General features: G+C 44.9%; 1 protein-coding gene across 2 annotated transcripts in view; it reads left to right on the top strand.

Moving 5' to 3' along the window:
• Positions 1-19,018, top strand: part of RAB28 (RAB28, member RAS oncogene family) — a 158,385-nt gene that overhangs the window by 10,803 nt on the left and 128,564 nt on the right. For both annotated transcript variants that reach the window (XM_073648580.1, XM_073648588.1), the window contains exon 2: positions 11,773-11,869. In XM_073648580.1, the coding sequence (XP_073504681.1) occupies positions 11,773-11,869 (97 nt within the window). The remainder of the gene's footprint in view (positions 1-11,772; positions 11,870-19,018) is intronic.

Here is a 19,018-nt window from a genome sequence, read left to right as displayed (position 1 = left end):
GTTACCAACCCGAACGGTGGCCGGAATTAAACAGCGCCAGAGCCAAAGACTAGCGCTTTCTACACTGTGTAGTGGATACTGCAGCTCTGCTCCCATTCACTTCAATAGAAGCTGAGCTGCCGAACCTGAGAAGAGCTGCTGCAGCATCTACGTAGCCATGGTATCTTGACTTCTTTCACGGTCCAGCCACAACTGTTGCTGAAAACCAGTGATCAGTTGGGAGTGTCTGGTATTGGCCTTCCACCAATCTGATATTGATGACCTATCCTAAGGGTAAGTGATCTATGTTATAACCCAGGACCACCTCTTTAGCTGATCAATGGGGGGTCTTTGGGGTAGGTCATGAATACTAGTGTTCTGGTATTGAATTGTCACTGGTGCAAGTAAGTGGCAAAGCTCCGTATGTTGTTTTGTGACTGTGAGTAGGAGACAGCTGTGGTCCTAATTAAAGGGGTTGTCCAAGCTTGGAGCTGAAATCTGCAGGCAGTGTGCAGGCTGTTGTAATTCTCTGTTGCTGGTGGTCATTTTCACATCTTCAGGGACCCTAAAGGGGGCTACCAGCTCTCTCCCCATTATTCCGGACCAAAACATGACGCCGCCACCTCCTTACTGCTATCACAGCCTTGTTGGGACATGGTGGACTTCCTCTAACTATCCACTACTCCATGCATCTGGACCATACAGGGTTGCACAGCACTCATCAGTAAACAAGATTGTATTTAAATTAGTCTTCATGTATGTCTGGGCCACTGCTACTGTTTCTGCTTGTGAGCACTGTTTTGGAGGAGCCGAGTAGTAGGCTTATGCACAAATACAAGTCTCTGGAGTATCCTACTCCTTTAAGGTTCACAGGGCTTCAGGGGCACCAGCAGCTATTTGTTGCTTTGTAGGGTATTTTAGCGGCTGCTCTCTTAATCTGATGAATTTGTCTGGGAGAAACCTTCCTCATTATGCCTTTATCTGCATTAACCTGTCTGTTCTCTGTATCAACCACAAATCTCTCCACCGTACGATGATCACACTTAGGTTTTCATGAAAGGTCTAATGTTTTCATACCTTGTCTAAGACATTGCACTATTTGACTCTTTTCGGCAGCAGAGAGATCCTTTTTCTTTCTCGCATTGCTTGAAACTTGTGGCTGCTTAATAATGAGGAACATCCTTCTTAAGTAGTTTTCCTTTAATTGGGCTCACCTGGAAACTACCATATTTTTCAGACCATAAGACGCACTTTTTTTTCCCCCTGAAATTTGGGAGGAAAATGGGGGGGTGCGTTTTATGGTCTGAAAAATACGAGGAGTTGTGGTGGTGTTCTCTCCATTAGGAACCTGGCGGCGACGACAGCAGAAGAGGTGAGATGCGGTGACGCAGAGCGGCGTGCGCTGCTTTTCCGGTGGCCGCGGCCATCTTCCTGAAGCCGTGATCTACAGGAAAATGGCCGCCGAGATCCCACTCTGTGCATGCGCTCACTCGGGCGGCCTTTTTCCTGTAGATCACGGCTTCAGGAAGATGGCCGCGGCCACCGGAAAAGCAGCGCACGCCGCTCTGCCTCACCGCCAACAGCCAGACACCGGCCCCGCAGCGTCTCACCTCTTCTGCTGCCGGTGCCGGGTTCCTGAGGTAGGGAATGGAGGGCCCGGCTTCATACGATCTTGCTCCACCACAACTTCCCGCTGCTGGAGCACCGCCTTCTCGCACCCAGGGTCCGCAGCATTCCTCCCCTTCTGCTGCCCCCCCCCCCTGCTCCACTGCCCCCCAGGTAAGATGCCTATTCAGGCTACAAGACCGACCCCCATCTTAGAAAAAAAAAAAAATCTTTTCCCTATTTTCCACTCCAAAATTGGGGGTGCGTCTTATAGTCCAAAAAAATACGGTAATTATCACAGGTGTTTGAGATTGATTTCAGTGATATAAAGACCCTGAGACCACTTTTGTCTTGGTTCCCCAAGAGACCCCTTTTGTCTGGGTTCCCCAAGAGACCCCTTTTGTCTGGGTTCCCCAAGAGACCCCTTTTGTCTGGGTTCTCCAATTTAGTGATCTATGTTTGTCTGGATCTTAAAGGCAAGATATCATCAGAGAATAAACTCTTATTTGTCAGGTAGCTTTTGAAACGTTTGCTAGAGTCAATAAGAAACTCTTAAATGTTATACACTGCTCAAAAAAATAAAGGGAACACTTAAACAACAGAATATAACTCCAAGTGAATCAAACTTCTGTGAAATCAAACTATCCACATAGGACGCAACACTGATTTACAATCAATTTCACATTCTGCTGTGCAAATGGAATAGACAATAGATGGAAATTATTGACAATTATCAAGACACCCTCAATAAAGGAGTGGTTCTGCAGGTGGGGACCACAGACCACATCTCAGTACCAATGCTTTCTGGCTGATGTTTTGGTCACTTTTGAATGTTGGTTGTGCTTTCACAGTCGTGGTAGCATGAGATGGACTCTACAACCCACAGAAGTTGCTCAGGTAGTGCAGCTCATCCAGGATGGCACATCAGTGTGAGCTGTGGCAAGAAGGTTTGCTGTGTCTGTCAGTGTAGTGTCCAGAGGCTGGAGGCGCTACCAGGAGACAGGCCAGTACACCAGGAGACGTGGAGAGGGCGGTAGGAGGGCAACAACCCAGCAGCAGGACTGCTACCTCCGCCTTTGTGCAAGGAGGAACAGGAGGAGCACTGCCAGAGCCCTGCAAAATGACCTCCAGCAGGTCACAAATGTGCATGTGTCTGCACAAACGCTTAGAAACCGACTCCATGAGGGTGGTATGAGGGCCGACGTCCACAGATGGGGGTTGTGCTCACAGCTCAACACCGTGCAGGACGCTTGGCATTTGCCACAGAACACCAGGATTGGCAAAGTCGCCACTGGCACCCTGTGCTCTTCACAGATGAAAGCAGGTTCACACTGAGCACATGTGACAGACGTGACAGAGTCTGGAGACGCCATGGAGAGCGATCTGCTGCCTGCAACATCCTTCAGCATGACCGGTTTGGCAGTGGGTCAGTAATGGTGTGGGGTGTCATTTCTTTCAAGGGCTGCACAGCCCTCCATGTGCTCGCCAGAGGTAGCCTGACTGCCATTAGGTACCGAGATCCTCAGACCCCTTGTGAGACCATATGCTGGTGCGGTTGGCCCTGGGTTCCTCCTAATGCAGGACAATGCCAGACCTCATGTGGCTGGAGTGTGTCAGCAGTTCCTGCAAGATGAAGGCATTGAAGCTATGGACTGGCCCGCCCGTTCCCCAGACCTGAATCTGATTGAGCACATCTGGGACATCATGTCTCGCTCCATCCACCAACATCACATTGCACTACAGACTGTCCAGGAGTTGGCGGATGCTTTAGTCCAGGTCTGGGAGGAGATCCCACAGGAGACCATCCGCAACCTCATCAGGAGCATGCCCAGGCGTTGTAGGGAGGTCATACAGGCACGTGGAGGCCACACACTATACTGAGCCTCATTTTGACTTGTTTTAAGGACATTACATCAAAGTTGGATCAGCCTGTAGTGTGTTTTTCCACTTTAATTTTGGGGGTGACTCCAAATCCAGGCCTCCATTGGTTAATAAATTTGATTTCCATTGATGATTTTTGTGTGATTTTGTTGTCAGCACATTCACCTTTGTACAGAACAAAGTATTCAATGAGAATATTTCATTCATTCAGATCTAGGAGTTGTTATGTGAGTGTTCCCTTTATTTTTTTGAGCAGTGTATATTCTTTTGTTTTGTTGCCTTTTTTTCTTTTCTTTTGTGTTTTGCGGATTTTTATTTTTCAGAATCAATTTTTCTCTCATAGACTTTTTACTGTTTTTTTTTTTTCTTAATTTTTCGACTGTTTTTAATGTGTTTTGTGATTTTTGGTGCAAGATTTTAGAATCTTGGATTCATCATGACTCCATGAAACATTTGTCTTTGATAGTATAAAAGCAATAAAATGCATCTTAAAAAGGCAGATACTAAAACACATAAGCTAATAAAAAAAAATGAACCAAAACGTGCTGAGAAATGTCCCAAACTATGTAGAATAGCAGATGATCTTATTTGTGTAATTTATAGGCAAAATGCTGTGTTGGAAGGTGGCGACGCAGAGGTTTCCAGAACGTGACGTGTCCAGTATAATGTCCCTATAGCACACACAAGTGCTCGAACACTAAATACAGTGGATTCAAGGTCTACCTGTAAGCTCGGGGCAATCGGATTAAAGCAAGGGTTTAGGTTCATCCCTATTACTTACCTGGAAGATCTGTAACTCGTTCTTGTGGTTTTTGAAATGGACACTTCTTTATTATTAGATTGTATGATGGGGCCATGTTTATTGTCCCTGACAGCATCCTGCAGCCCACAGGAGTTGGCTCACTATATAATAAGACATTAAAGACTTTATCTGTACAAACATTGTCTTTCCTACACTGTGCGTGACAGATGAGAAGACAAAAGTGCAACACGAAGGGATGAGGTCAAGGGAGCCCAGACACTAGGGAAAGGGGAAGAGGAGACCCCTAGCCTGATCTAATATCACCCTGTCTCCCCTACCGTCCCTATATTGGTTCCTCACCAATCGCTGAACAGGAACCAAAGAACCCTGTATATATGGCAACAACGTGTTAGTTCTTAGGCACGTGTTTTTGTAAAAAAAAAAAAAAAAAGTCCTGGATAATCCCTTTAAGGCTAGATGATGACATCCAAAGTCTGGTGATTGTTGGCAGTTCTATTAAGTACATTGAAGTGCACATTGCAATCCTATGACAGCCACTGTTTATTCCATAGAGCATATCTATCTTTACACATAAAACCTGTATAAAAGCATGGTCTTGCTGCCCTCTTCCCTAACAAAACTGCTTTAGGGGCATATACCAGGTAAATATGTCCAAGAACTGTCCTGATTCCCATTCTTTATAACTTGCCATACATTTTTAATTGAGTGGATAGTTTATTTTCATTAGTATTCTGCCAGCACTATAGGTGATGGACCTTCCTTCCATTATCTCCCAGCATGCATTACTCTTGTCATTGAATTGCTTTCTTTGAACTGAAAACCCACCTATTTTATTGCCTGTATGCAGTTTGACAGATAGACGAGCAGGGGCAGAGAGACAAAGACCCCAATTCCTTTCAGCTCTCCTCTGCTGAGTATGGATTGCGCTTGACAACAGTGAATGGCAAATTTCACAGAAGGGAAAACTCCTTGTAGACAACACTTGGTTTTATTCTTCAAGCTAAAAATTTGATTTCTGGCAAATAATATTTTGCATATTTGTTAGGCTTATCTGAAGCAAAAAATGACCGTGAGCATCTAAGAAGGATTTGCCAACAATCTGTGCAGCTATGAAAACGGAAATATTCAGAGAGTTTGTTGGAAAGTTGATGTTTCATTACATTTGGTTTTAATTATAGTCATTGTATACATAAGCAATACCAGTGCTGCTTTCTGGAGAATGGTTCCCATCATTGCCTCTGCCCTGCCGCTGCGCACTGACCTAATGCTACAGAGCAATGGCTGATGGACAGCTGAAGGTTTACCTTGAAGTTTTAATGTCTAGCTCTTGCTTACTGTTCAGCACAAACACTTGTGGCTGATCCTAACTGTAATGGGTGAGGAGTCAGACGGCTGTAGAACTCGGACAAGGATCACAACGCAAGACTGGCCATTGGCTCTCCTGATCCGACCACGACAGCTGCATAGAAAGAGATGCTATTGGGAGGTTGGGAGAGCCGATGGCCAGTCCAAGTTCTACTGCCATCTGGTGGCAGATCCTAACTGTAAGGGAGGAGCCAGACGGCTGTAGAACTCGGACGAGGATTGCAACTCAATGCTTGGACTGGCTGTCGGCTCTCCTGATCCGACCGCGACAGCTGCATAGAAATATATGCTATCACGCTTGGGTTGGGAGAGCCGACTGCCAATCCAAGCATTGTGATCCTCGTCCGAGTTCTACAGCTGTCTAGTGGTAGGTAGATCCTAACTGTAGGGGAGGAGTCAGACTGGTGTAGAATTCAGACGAGGATCGCAATGTTTGGACTGGTCGTTGGCTCTCCCAATCAGAGCACGACAGCTGCATAGAAATACATGCTGTCACGCTCGGGTTGGGAGAACAAACGGCCAGTCCAAGCATTGTGTTGCGATCCTCATCCGAGTTCTACGGCCATCTGGCTCCTCCCTTACAGTTAGGATCTGCCACCAGATGGCAGTAGAACTTTGAACTCGTCGTCGGCTCTCCCAACCTGAGTGTGACAGGATGTACTGTATTTTTCAGACTATAAGACGCACCGGACCATAAGACGCACCTAGGTTTTAGAGGAGGAAAATAAAAAAACAAAAACAAACAAATTTAAGCAAAAAATGTATTCATGATGCACTTTTAAGGGGGAGGGGGTCTTCTGCGGACAATGGTATAGGGGTAATATCCCCCTATTCTGACAATAACCCCTATCCTGGTATATATGCCCCCCCCCCTCTTCCTTTTATACGTGGTCCCCATCCCCATCCTGGTATGCCTGGCATCCCTCCATCCTGGTATACATGGAACCCCTCCATCCTGGTATGCATGGCACCCCTCATCCCTGTCCTGGTATGCATGGCACCCCTCATCCCTGTCCTGGTATGCATGGCACCCCTCATCCCCTTCCTGGTATGCATGGCACCCCTCATCCCCGTCCTGGTATGCATGGCACCCCTCATCCCCGTCCTGGTATGCATGGCACCCCTCATCCCCGTCCTGGTATGCATGGCACCCCTCATCCCCGTCCTGGTATGCATGGCACCCCTCATCCCCGTCCTGGTATGCATGGCACCCCTCATCCCCGTCCTGGTATGCATGGCACCCCTCATCCCCGTCCTGGTATGCATGGCACCCCTCATCCCCGTCCTGGTATGCATGGCACCCCTCATCCCCGTCCTGGTATGCATGGCACCCCTCATCCCCGTCCTGGTATGCATGGCACCCCTCATCCCCGTCCTGGTATGCATGGCACCCCTCATCCCCGTCCTGGTATGCATGGCACCCCTCATCCCTATCCTGGTATGTATGGCTCCCTCAGAGTTATCTTGTTATGTATGGTCCCCTCATCTTTATCCTGGTATGTATGGCTTCCTCAGCGTTACCCTGGTATGTATGGCCCCCTCATCCTTATCCTAGTATTCATGGTCCCCCTAATCCCCATCAGGCTGCACATAAAAAAGATAAAATACTCCTACTCACCTTTCTTCTCTCTCCTCCAGCGCTGCGTCCTGTCTGCCCGCACTGATCTCTATATGTGAGCCGCGCATAACGTCACTGCCATGCGCGGTTCACATGGAGAGATCAGCTGCCGGAAGTCACTGTTCCCCACGGCGGGACTGTGTGCGTGGGGAGCAGTGACTTCATGCTGCTTAATAGCCGGCACACAGTGTAGCCGCAGCGCGGCTCCTGCTGCTGCCGGGCGTTCGCGTGTGCCCGCTTATTAAAGGGCATGAATATTCACCCCTCCCCATGCCCATGGGCGTGGAGAGAGGTTGAATATTCATACCCTTTAACAGCGGGCACAGGCGATTCCAGCAGCAGCAGGAGCTGCTATTAAGGAGCATGAATATTCATTTTCTTTAGCAGCGCGGACAGTGTAGGCTGCAGCAGGCGGCTGCTGCCTCCTGTGCCCCGCTCCTCCACCGCTACCGCTCCCCCCACACCCCACATACAGTACAGACCAAAAGTTTGGACACACCTCATTTAAAGATTTTTCTGTATTTTCATGACTATGAAAGCTGTACTTAACAAAAAAAGTGTGAAACAACTGAAAATATGTCTTATATTCTAGGTTCTTCAAAGTAGCCACCTTTTGCTTTGATGACTGCTTTGCACATTGTTGGCATTCTCTTGATGAGCTTTAAGAGGTAGTCACCGGAAATGGTTTTCACTTCACAGGTGTGCCTTGTCAGGTTTAATAAGTGGGATTTCCTGCCTTATAAATGGGGTTGGGACCATCAGTTGTGTTGTGCAGAAGTCAGGTGGACACACAGCTGATAGTCCTGCTGAATAGACTGTTAGCTGCTTTTTTCTTGACAGAATACAAATTCTAAGTAAAGAAAAATGAGTGTCCATCATTACTTTAAGAAATGAAGGTCAGTCAGTCCGAAAAGTTGGGCAAACTTTGAAAGTGTCCCCAAGTGCAGTTGCAAAAACCATCAAGCTCTACAAAGAAACTGGCTCACATGAGGACCGCCCCAGGAAAGGAAGACCAAGAGTCACCTCTGCTTCTGAGGATAAGTTTAGCCGAGTCACCAGCCTGAGAAATCGCAGGTTAACAGCAGCTCAGATTAGAGACCAGGTCAATGCCACACAGAGTTCTAGCAGCAGACACATCTCTACAACAACTGTTAAGATGAGACTTTGGGCAGCAGGCCTTCATGATAAAATAGCTGCTAAGGACAGGCAACAAGCAGAAGAGACTTGTTTGGGCTAAAGAACACAAGGAATGGACATTAGACCAGTGGAAATCTGTGCTTTGATCTGATGAGTCCAAATTTGAGATCTTTGGTTCCAACCACAGTGTCTTTGTGCGACGCAGAAAAGGTGAACGGATGGACTCTACATGCCTGGTTCCCACCGTGAAGCATGGAGGAGGAGGTGTGATGGTGTGGGGGTGCTTTGCTGGTGACACTGTTGGGGATTTATTCAAAATTGAAGGCATACTGAACCAGCATGGCTACCACAGCATCTTGCAGCGGCATGCTATTCCATCCGGTTTGCGTTTAGTTGGACCATCATTTATTTTTCAACAGGACAATGACCCCAAACACACATCCAGGCTGTGTAAGGGCTATTTGACCAAGAAGGAGGGTGATGGGGTGATATGCCAGATGACCTGGCCTCCACAGTCACCAGATCTGAACCCAATCGAGATGGTTTGGGGTGAGCTGGACCGCAGAGTGAAGGCAAAAGGGCCAACAAGTGCTAAGCATCTCTGGGAACTCCTTCAAGATTGTTGGAAGACCATTTCCGGTGACTACCTCTTGAAGCTCATCAAGAGAATGTCAAGAGTGTGCAAAGCAGTCATCAAAGCAAAAGGTGGCTACTTTGAAGAACCTAGAATATAAGACATATTTTCAGTTGTTTCACACTTTTTTGTTAAGTATATAATTCCACGTGTGTTAATTCATAGTTTTGATGTCTTCAGTGTGAATGTACAATTTTCATAGTCATGAAAATACAGAAAAATCTTTAAATGAGAAGGTGTGTCCAAACTTTTGGTTTGTACTGTATATATACCCCCCCCCCCCCCCCCTAACATTCGGACTATAAGACGCACCCCCCATTTTCCTCCAAAATTTTGGAGGAAAAAAGTGCATCTTATAGTCCGAAAAATATGGTATTTCTACGCAGCTGTCTCGTTCAGGTCGGGAGAGCCAACGACCAGTCTGAGCATTGCGTTGCGATCCTCGTCTGAGTGACTCTTTCCTAATGCTACTATTATTACTGCTACATCCCCTTAAAGGCTGTGTGATCTGCCAAAATGCTAAAAATCCTTCAGAGCTCCTGCTCAGTCCTGCCGTCTGTCGCTGCTGTCTCCTATCTCTACTCTGTGGTCTGCTCAATTCACACGTCACTGTTTTGTTTTTGGAAGTCACAATTGGATCATATCTTTCCGGTGTGCTGGAACAATTGTTTTGTCAGTATGTCTCGTTGTTCAGGCCATGAAAAAATGGCCACTATACCTACAAACAGACGTGTGAGCGGATCTTTTAGGCCCAACAGTCATTTTTTTCTAGTATGCAACCAAACCTGATGAAGGTTTCTCAGACTTCTAGTTAACAAATGAGAAAACAAACCTGTGACTTGATTAAAAATAAAACACAGACACATCCCTGGCTTTTTTGCGCACTTAGTCTTCCACAAGAAAGAGACGGATATGTGAACCGACTAATGAGTGCGTGTATTATCCGAGAAAAATATGGATAGAACTGAAATGTGAGAAAGGATGTTTGAGTGAACCCTTAGATATAGCAGCATGGAGTGAGTTTTGCACAGCTTTCCACAGTATGGAGAGAGGACACAGCAGCTATAGGCTTGGGGAGGGCAGAGGAAACCAGTTACAGATGAGGAGGAAAGTTCAGTATTCAAGTACAGCATTAGAGCTGTGCTGATACATGAAAGCAAATGACGACAGCACTATCCTGGATACACACAGAGTACATTTATAGCAGAAATATGCTCCAGTCCACCATTGACTCTGTACTGACTCTGGCCTGAAACATGCACCGAATTCATTAAGAAGCGTGACTTTGGTGCATCATGCTCCAGCTGACTTTTGATGAAGACTGGCCATAAAACGCTGGACTTGATGGGAGGTGACAAATTAGGATTTTTAATATAATAATACTTTTACTATTCTCACTGGTACTATTTAAAGGGGTTTTCCACTAGCAAGTGTTATATATGCCCAAATTCTAAAATGCCTCTAAAACAACAAATAGCAGTTGCTCACACGCCCTGATTTCTTCCCTATGCAGACAGCATGAGCTGCTGAACTCCGTGATTGGCTGCAGTGGTGAAGTTGTGATGGCACCGCTGCGGCCAATAAACAGAACGGAGAGAAGTGAAAACCTGCTGTTTAGAGGTATAAGAGCATCTGGGGACATAAAACTATACAGTGGAAAAGCCCTTAATATCTTTTCCTACTACTTTTACTGTTACTACTGTTACTATCAATAATACTACTGTTATTACTACTATTACTAATGCAGCTACAACTATGACTGCTACTGCCATGGTGTATATATTGGCTTTTTATTACTACTCGTATTACTGTTAGTTAGTTATTACTTACTAATAGTTTTATTACTGCTAATACTACTGACATTACTACTGTGATGACTATTATTACTATTACTGCTGCTATTATTTACTATAATTACTACTATTATTATTATTGCTGCTATTTCATTACTATTATTACTAGTAATGCTTCTATTATTTCATTACTATTATTATTAATAATAATAATAATGAAATAATAGCAGCATTACTAGTAATAATAATAGTAGTGAAATAGCATTAATAATAATAGTAGTAAATAATAGCAGTAATAGTAATCACAGTAGTAATAGAATAATAGCAGCAGTAATCATCATCATAATAATAATAATATTATTATGATTACTGCTGCTATTATTCCATTACTACTGTGATTACTGTTATTAATATTGTTACTATGATTGCTGCTTTTACTATAAAAATACACAACAAAATAAATAAATGTATCCATCACTATATCTGAGTAGGTATATTGACGTGGAAATCTTAATAGGCTACACCAAAAGAGTGAATAACCCCGATGCGGGAATATATCATCATCATAAAAAAAAAAGTAAAATGTTATTAATACTTAAAGTTACAAAACATTAAAATTGTAATACACACAGAAATAGGGCAAACGTATCAAGAGGTTAATGAAAAATACTGTTTTGTTCTCGGTAGAATATTAATATGTAAAGTAAGATATAGCCGATATATATCCAATAGACCATTAAGTAATTAATTATAAGATGGATAAACTGCACATATTCTTTAGGAAACAGATCATAAAAAGAGAAGAGCAGCACATAAATAAAGACCCCAGGACTCCGACGTACGTTTCGCCCTTGGCTTCATCTAGGAGTGATCTTACTATTACTATAATTACTGCTACTTTTACTATTGAAACTACTGATTTTATTACTGTTAATATTAATACAACTATTATCACTGCTATTATTATTAATGCCATGCATTAACCATTTCCTTTCAGACATCGTTGGCCATGCGTTTTGCCCAGGAGTCATTTGGAAAGCAGTACAAGCAAACAGTGGGGCTGGATTTCTTTCTAAAAAGAATAACGCTGCCAGGTAAGACCTTTTTTGAGGTCCAGACCCTCTTATTCCTGACTGTCTCGTAGCTTGAGAATCCCTTTAATAAGAGCAAGTACCTGATTTCTTCATCTCCCCACATTGCGTAGCAGGAAGATGTTGGGGCGTCGCTGACTGTATTATTGGGATAACCTTCGGCACGAGCAGTTTATTGGGCGCTCTGCACAATACCCCGTTTTCTCTTAAAATAATACCTACATGTTTTTTTTGTTTTTTTTTTTATTGCAAACTACGGTATTTCTGAGAAACAAAGCATAATGTTATTAATGGAAATGACTAATCTTATACGTGTTAAAAAAAAAAGAAAAAAAAAAGAAGTTATAATCTCGCTATGTAACCACCGAGTCCTAATACGTGAATGCTGTTTTATGCAAGGCAGCATGAAATTGCTGGCATTTAATAGACCACTAAAATTTAGTGTCCCAGGACGCTCATAAAAATACAGTTTGAGCATTCAAGATGTTTCAGTCCATGGTGCAAAAGGATCCATTTAGTTGCTTGTTGCAGCACATTGCATGGAAAAAAAGAGGGGATTGCTGAGGCTAGTTAACCATGTTATTGCCAGAATGGTCGGAGGCCACGCAGACCGCACACAGTAAGGGCTCATTCACACTTCAATTTTTCTTGTACGAGTGCCATCTGTGTTTTTCACAGATAGCACTCAGCATTCAGTCTATGGGGTAGCTCATATGTCCGATTTTGTTATTTTTGTTTTTGTTTCCCTTGGACCGAGTGGAGATTCGTACGATGTTGATCTAAAAAAAAAAAGATTTCCAATTCAAGCCTATGGGTCAGTGAAAAAAATCAGACGGCGCTCAGATGCCATCCGATTTTTACGGAAAAGCTGGAGAAACCTCTCGTTTTTTTAAAATAAAAAAATAAATAAATTCCAAAACAAAGAAACTCTGATAATAAAAACAGCATTGATCACACTTTAATCAAAAAACACTGATACTCGGACGAGAAAAAATGACTGATGTTGCAAGAATAACTGCTAATGGCGACCACTAAAAACCGTATAGATGCGTTGGTTTTGTCTTTTAGTGTATTTCTCGTTGGCATTTTGTCAGACTTTTGCAATTATATTTCTCAGCCTTTAAGGGGATGTAGCAGTAATAACAGCCTAAAATGTTACTGTTACATAGGAGCAAAGATGCTGTTTCTGAAGGTGTCATTTTTGTCTGAGTACTCGATAGCAATCACTTGTTGTAATCCTACAATCTGTCCTGGTCCTGCAGGGCTTAGGACTCTTAAATGTGTCCTAAAGGAGTCCGGTGTATGCAAATAGCCCCAGTCAATCTTTGATTGATGGCAGCTCCCGGGTGTGTACTGGACTAAAATCTGATCATTCTACTGACATTCATTGGAGGTAACCTCTCGGCTCTAAGTGTCCACACACTTAATGTGAATGTGGGCCGTAGCCCCCATCATCTTTGAAATGTCTCTATCTTGTATGGCTACGCTTTAAAGGGGTTGTCCTCTACTTTTACTCCATTTGAAAATGGGCCTATGGTTGTATTAAAAACACCCAAAAAACCAAAGCTAGAAAAGAAGCCACAGGGGAAGGAAAGTTATTTATATATTTATCCTCCAATAGTGATTAAAGGGAGTCTGTCAGCACACAATGGCTGTTCAAACCAAGCACACGCACTCGGTGCACCCTTAGTGTGACCAAACAGTTCCCACCTTGTTTTCTCTCTATCTAGGTGGGAAGGTGTAGTTAAATGTTTGGCCACACCAAGGGTGCACCGAGCGCTTAGACAGATTTGAGGAGCACCCACAAACAAAGAAATAGAACCGACTATACCAGACCCTACAACGCTATATCGTTTATTACAAAATATTATATTCAGGACAAGGTTTTGTCTGGAAAATGTGATTCACATGGGGAGCAGGACAATGGAACGCCCCAATAATGAGGTCTCCCTCCGTAGGGGTGGATCTGGTCATTTAGCGATTTATGTTCTAGCATTTCCTAGAAGCCGAGCTAGAACGCAGTTTACAAAATAAACATATGGCAGAGAGCGGGCAACGTGCCACCGACTAAACCAGGCTGACGTTAGTGAGAACTGTAAAGCTCGGGCTGCAAGTAGAAGAAAGTAGAAAACATCCTTTTTGAAGTATAGAGAATCCTTTCTTTTTGGAGCGGCCTTCCTTCCTTCTCTCAAGGTTAATGCAGCTCTTAATCATTCGCCGGCCGCTCTCCTCCGAGTGTTTACCTGTAGACGTTAACATGGAGGTACAATAAATCAGGCAGAACCAGAGCCGAGGGAGGCGGACACATACTCCCTATGTTTCTCATTGCATTACATGTGCATTTCTCAGCTCTTAGATTTTTTTTTATCATTTTTTTTTTTTTTTTTTTATTTGAGTTTTTGGAAACCATTGCATTTGATTTCAATATGTAGATAAAATGTCACCAGGTTTTCCCAATATTAACTTTGGCTACCACCTTTAATGCCTCTTCTACTGCATTCTTGTAAGCGGTAGAGAAGTCCCACGCACGCTTTACATAGCACAAAAAATACATTTTATAGTCAATTTTGGAACTAATTTAAGCCAGACACGTCACTGGAAGCAAGGGTCACAAAGCTACGACTTACCTACTTTGGACACATTAATACGAAGAGAGCATTCACTGGAGAAGGACATCATGGTCGGAAGAATAGAAGTAACAAGGTTAAGATGAAGACCAGCAACCTGATGGCTTTTTACTATCAAGATAACGGTGGAGAAGACTTAGGTCCACCAATCTAGGCTTGCCCAAGATCTTCCTACATCCTTCATCCATCAAGTCACCATGGCTCGAGATCGAGCTGAAGATGGTTAATAATAATAATAATAATAATAATAATAATAATAATATACAGTGCCGTCAGGTCCGATAGGTGTCGCTGGTCTTGCTTCGGCACCTTGTCTCTCCCCCAATCGCTATCCTACTTCCCTACTACATACAGATGAGACATCCTACGTCATCCATACAGTGTCCTCCATCGAGCTCCTGTGCATGAGCTCTTCTCTCTGCCCCGCCGAAGGCAGAGCAAAGGACTGTAGTGTGCATGCGCCAGGAGAGGCCAAAGAGCGCCGATGACCCGGAAGTAGTCGGCGCATGCTCACTACAGTGCTTGTTGAGGGCAGAACGAATTATGAATGCACAGGAGCACGATTGGGGGGGATACTATGGATGACGTAGGACACGTCATCCATATGATGCCAGGCAGGAGGACTGCGATTGGTGACCCATTGGACTGGACCATATAGGGGTATAATAAAAGATCTTTTTCGTGCTCTGCAGAGGGGATTGGAGACTTACATACAGCTTAGTAGAATACTGTAAAATAAGATGTAAAGGGGTGGCTATAGTTTATATTGGGGAGAACGTGGTGACGAGTTCCCTTTACAGGAAGCCATCAGCAAGGTCCAGATTGTACATGTGCCGGCAATAGATGATGTGCCGCTTCTTGGGCAGGATGGCAGACACCTGGGTGTTTATTCGTACTCCCATGACAGCACCACGAGAGAGAGGATCCGCCCATCAAGGACAGGAAACCTACAGGTTAAAAAGGGCGGCACCTCTCTCCCGCCTCAGTTTAGGTTTCCTGTCCTTGATGGGAGACCTATCAGGCTTACCTGCAGAAGAATAAAAGGTCTCTTGCCCCAGATGGAATAGACAGGGCTGGGGCGGTAAAGTTCCTGCCCTAGTCGGTTCTGAACTTCTGGAGACGCCACGGCAGGGCTCATTGGGGCACCTCCGTGTGCGTTGCGGTGAGCGTGACATCCCCTCTTGCTGCGGTGGATGGTCCGCTATGTGTGGGTCTGCATGCGGGCAACCCTCCCCCTCTACACTATGCAGGAGAAACCCCCCCCCCCCAGGTGGGCTAATCACTGCCTCCCAGCAGCACTAGCGGGACGCCCCTCGTCAGCGGTGAACAGGCTCCCGCTCCTGTGTCCTCACTCGCTTGCATGCGGTCCCATACTTCCTGGTCTCGCGCGCTTACCACGCCCACTTCCGGCGGAAGCCTCTGGTGCACCGGAAATACGTCACAGGGCCGCGGAAGTTGGCGTGGTTCGCGCGCGAGACCAGGAAGTATGGGACTGCATGCGAGCGAGTGAGGAGGCTGGAGCGGGAGCCTGTTCACCGCTGACGAGGGGTGTCCCGCCAGTGCTGCTGGGAGGCAGTGATTAGCCCACCTGGGGGGGGGTTTCTTCCGGGGACCCACCACACAGGTACTAGGTATGGCCAGTATAAAAAGGACCTGGCAGCATACAGAGGTGCTTCCCAGCCCATTTGTTTTTTCAACATGGGAGATTCACAAAAGCAGCCATCACCTCAGCAAGAACAGCTGCTGCAGGAGCAGCCCTCTGGGGAGCCCTCACAACAGGCGGTGCAACGTCGTTCCCGGTCTGGGTCCAATCGTTCGATTAGGAAATTCACCGCAAAAAGCAGGAAGGAAGGTCCTATTGTTCGGCGTGATCCTCCGCCGGTTAAGAAGGATTCCTCTGCTTCTACAGTACCACATATTCCAGGGGGTAAGTGGAATCTTCGTGAAAGTTTTACTAATTCTTCTTCTACTTCTCTGTCTATAATTTTTTCAGAGCAAGAAATGTTCATTTAAATCAAAACATAAGGAATGTGCCCTATGCAGCAACCCGCTCCCTGATGCATATATTAAGAAATTGTGCCAACCTTGTATTGACAAGGTGATGATGGAAGAAACCCCGGGGTTTTCCTTAGGTCTAAAAGCTTTAATTAAAGAAGAAATAGGCAAAGCTTTGCAAGGGAATTCTGAGCCCAGGCATTCTCCTCAGGACCCTCAGCCAGGCTCAGACTCTGATATCTCAGACATTTCTTCCTCTTCCCTCTCTTCCTCTAATAGCGAATCTGATAGCCAATGTTTTCTTCTGCAGGAGGTTGATGCCTTGGTGAAAGCTGTCCGAACTACTATGGGCATTGTGGACACTAGACCAGAAACATCTTTGGAGGATGTAATGTTTGGGGGATTAGGTCAGAAAAAGAAGAGATGCTTTCCCATGAATACTAAAATTAAAGATCTCATTGATGGAGCGTAGCAAAAGCCAGACAGGAAGGGCAGCATCCCTCCCTCCTTCAAAAGGAGGTATCCGTTTGATGATGCCGCTAGTTCCTCTTGGTCAAAGGTACCAAAGCTAGATGTTGCCATTGCTAAGGCATCAAAAAAGTCTTCTCTCCCCTTCGACGACATGGGAGCATTAAGAGACCCCCTGGACAGACGAGCAGATACCTTTTTGAAGGGTGCATGGGAGACAGCTGCAGGAGCCCTGAAGCCAGCAGTGGCAGCCACCTGCACATCCAGAGCCCTGATGATCTGGCTGGAACAGCTAGACAACCAACTGAAGGAGGGTGTCTCCAGGAAGGAGATTATTTCTTCCCTCCCCCTAGTCCAGGGCACAGCGGCCTTTCTTGCTGACGCGTCTGCGGACTCATTTAGACTGGCAGCGAAATAATCAGCTTTATCAAATGCTGCTCGGAGAGCCGTATGGCTTAAATGCTGGCCTGGAGATGTACAAACGAAGTCTAGACTTTGTACAATTCCTTGTGAGGGGGAATATCTTTTCGGCCAAACCATGGACGAACTTCTGGAAAAAGCGGGAGATCCTAAGAAGGGGTTTCCGTCTGTATCTCTACCCTCTTTTAAGAAATCATTTCGGAAAAAGAAGTTTGTCCGAAGAAGATTTTTTAGAGAACAGGAGAAATTAGAAGAAAGAGGTCATAAAGGTAGAGGCCTACTCTTTGATTCTTCTTCCAAAGATAAGCAGAAGCCAGGGGAATCACAATCAGCCCAGGTGGATGGGAGATTGTCATTGTTTTTCCCGGCTTGGGAACGCATTTCACATAGCAATTGAATTTTGAGCCTAATTAGATTTGGTCTTAAATTTCAATTTCAAGCCATTCCTTACAGAAGATTTGTGATTATTCCCTCTAGTTCCTCCCCAGAGCGGCAGACTGCCCTCGTATCGGAGATTCAAGACCTAATAAAGAAAAACGTCCTGATTGAGGTTCCGAAAACAGAAGAGGGAGACGGATTCTACTCCCCGCTCTTCCTGCTCCCCAAACCAGATGGGTGCTTCAGAGCAATCATAAATTTAAGATCCTTAAATAGCTTTCTTAAAATAGATACCTTTAAAATGGAGTCATTAAAAACGATAATAAAATTACTTTTTGCCCACTGTTATATGGTAGTCCTGGATCTTAAAGACGCATATTACCATGTTCCCATTGGTTTCTAAATCTGGAAAAATCTAGGTTGACCCCACAAAAGGCTCAACAGTTCCTGGGGGGCATTTTAGATTCAGAAAGACAGTTATGCCATTTGTCAGAGGAAAAGATTGCAAAAATCCAGGGCCTAGTGAAACAATGTATGGATAGACCCTCTATGTCACTCCGTAGAGCTATGTCATTATTGGGGACCCTGACCTCAAGTTTTACCGCGATGCTTTGGTCCCAATTTCACTCAAGGGCACTTCAATGGGATATATTATATAACGACTCAATTCTAGATGGTCATCTAGACCAGGAATTCACCTTGGCCCCTCGCTCCTTACAATCCCTTCGTTGGTGGTTAGTACACACTAATCTTTCTAGGGGAGTCCCTTGGGAAAGTAAACCTGCTGCAGTCTTGACTACGGATGCAAGTGCTACAGGTTGGGGAGCTCATTTCGAAGGTAACTTAATTCAGGGAACCTGGTCAGAGAATGAGGTACAGTTTTTCTCGAATATTAAGGAACTTTTGGCGGTTGGTCATGCGCTCAATGGGTTCCTTGTATATTTACAGGACCAGGATGTCTGCATACTCTCGGACAATCAAGTGACAGTAGCGTATATAAATCATCAAGGGGGAACCCGTTCAAAAGATCTAATGAGAGTAGCAGACAAACTTCTTCAGAAAGGAGAACATTTTCTCTCCCTCTCTGCTGTACATCTAAGAGGAAAAGAAAACGTCAGAGCAGATTTTCTCAGCCGCAATTCCCTAAAAGAAGGAGAATGGTCCTTGAACCCTCAGATATTCTCCAAGATTGTCGCAATGTGGGGTCTTCCAACAGTGGACTTGTTCGCGACAAAATACAATTGGAATGTGGCAACGTTTTGTT

Source organism: Phyllobates terribilis, unplaced genomic scaffold (genome assembly GCF_046119375.1).
Source record: "Phyllobates terribilis strain yellow unplaced genomic scaffold, ASM4611937v1 Scaffold_1__5_contigs__length_1240528914, whole genome shotgun sequence".
NCBI lineage: Eukaryota > Metazoa > Chordata > Amphibia > Anura > Dendrobatidae > Phyllobates > Phyllobates terribilis.
This window is presented reverse-complemented; position numbering and strand designations above follow the sequence as displayed.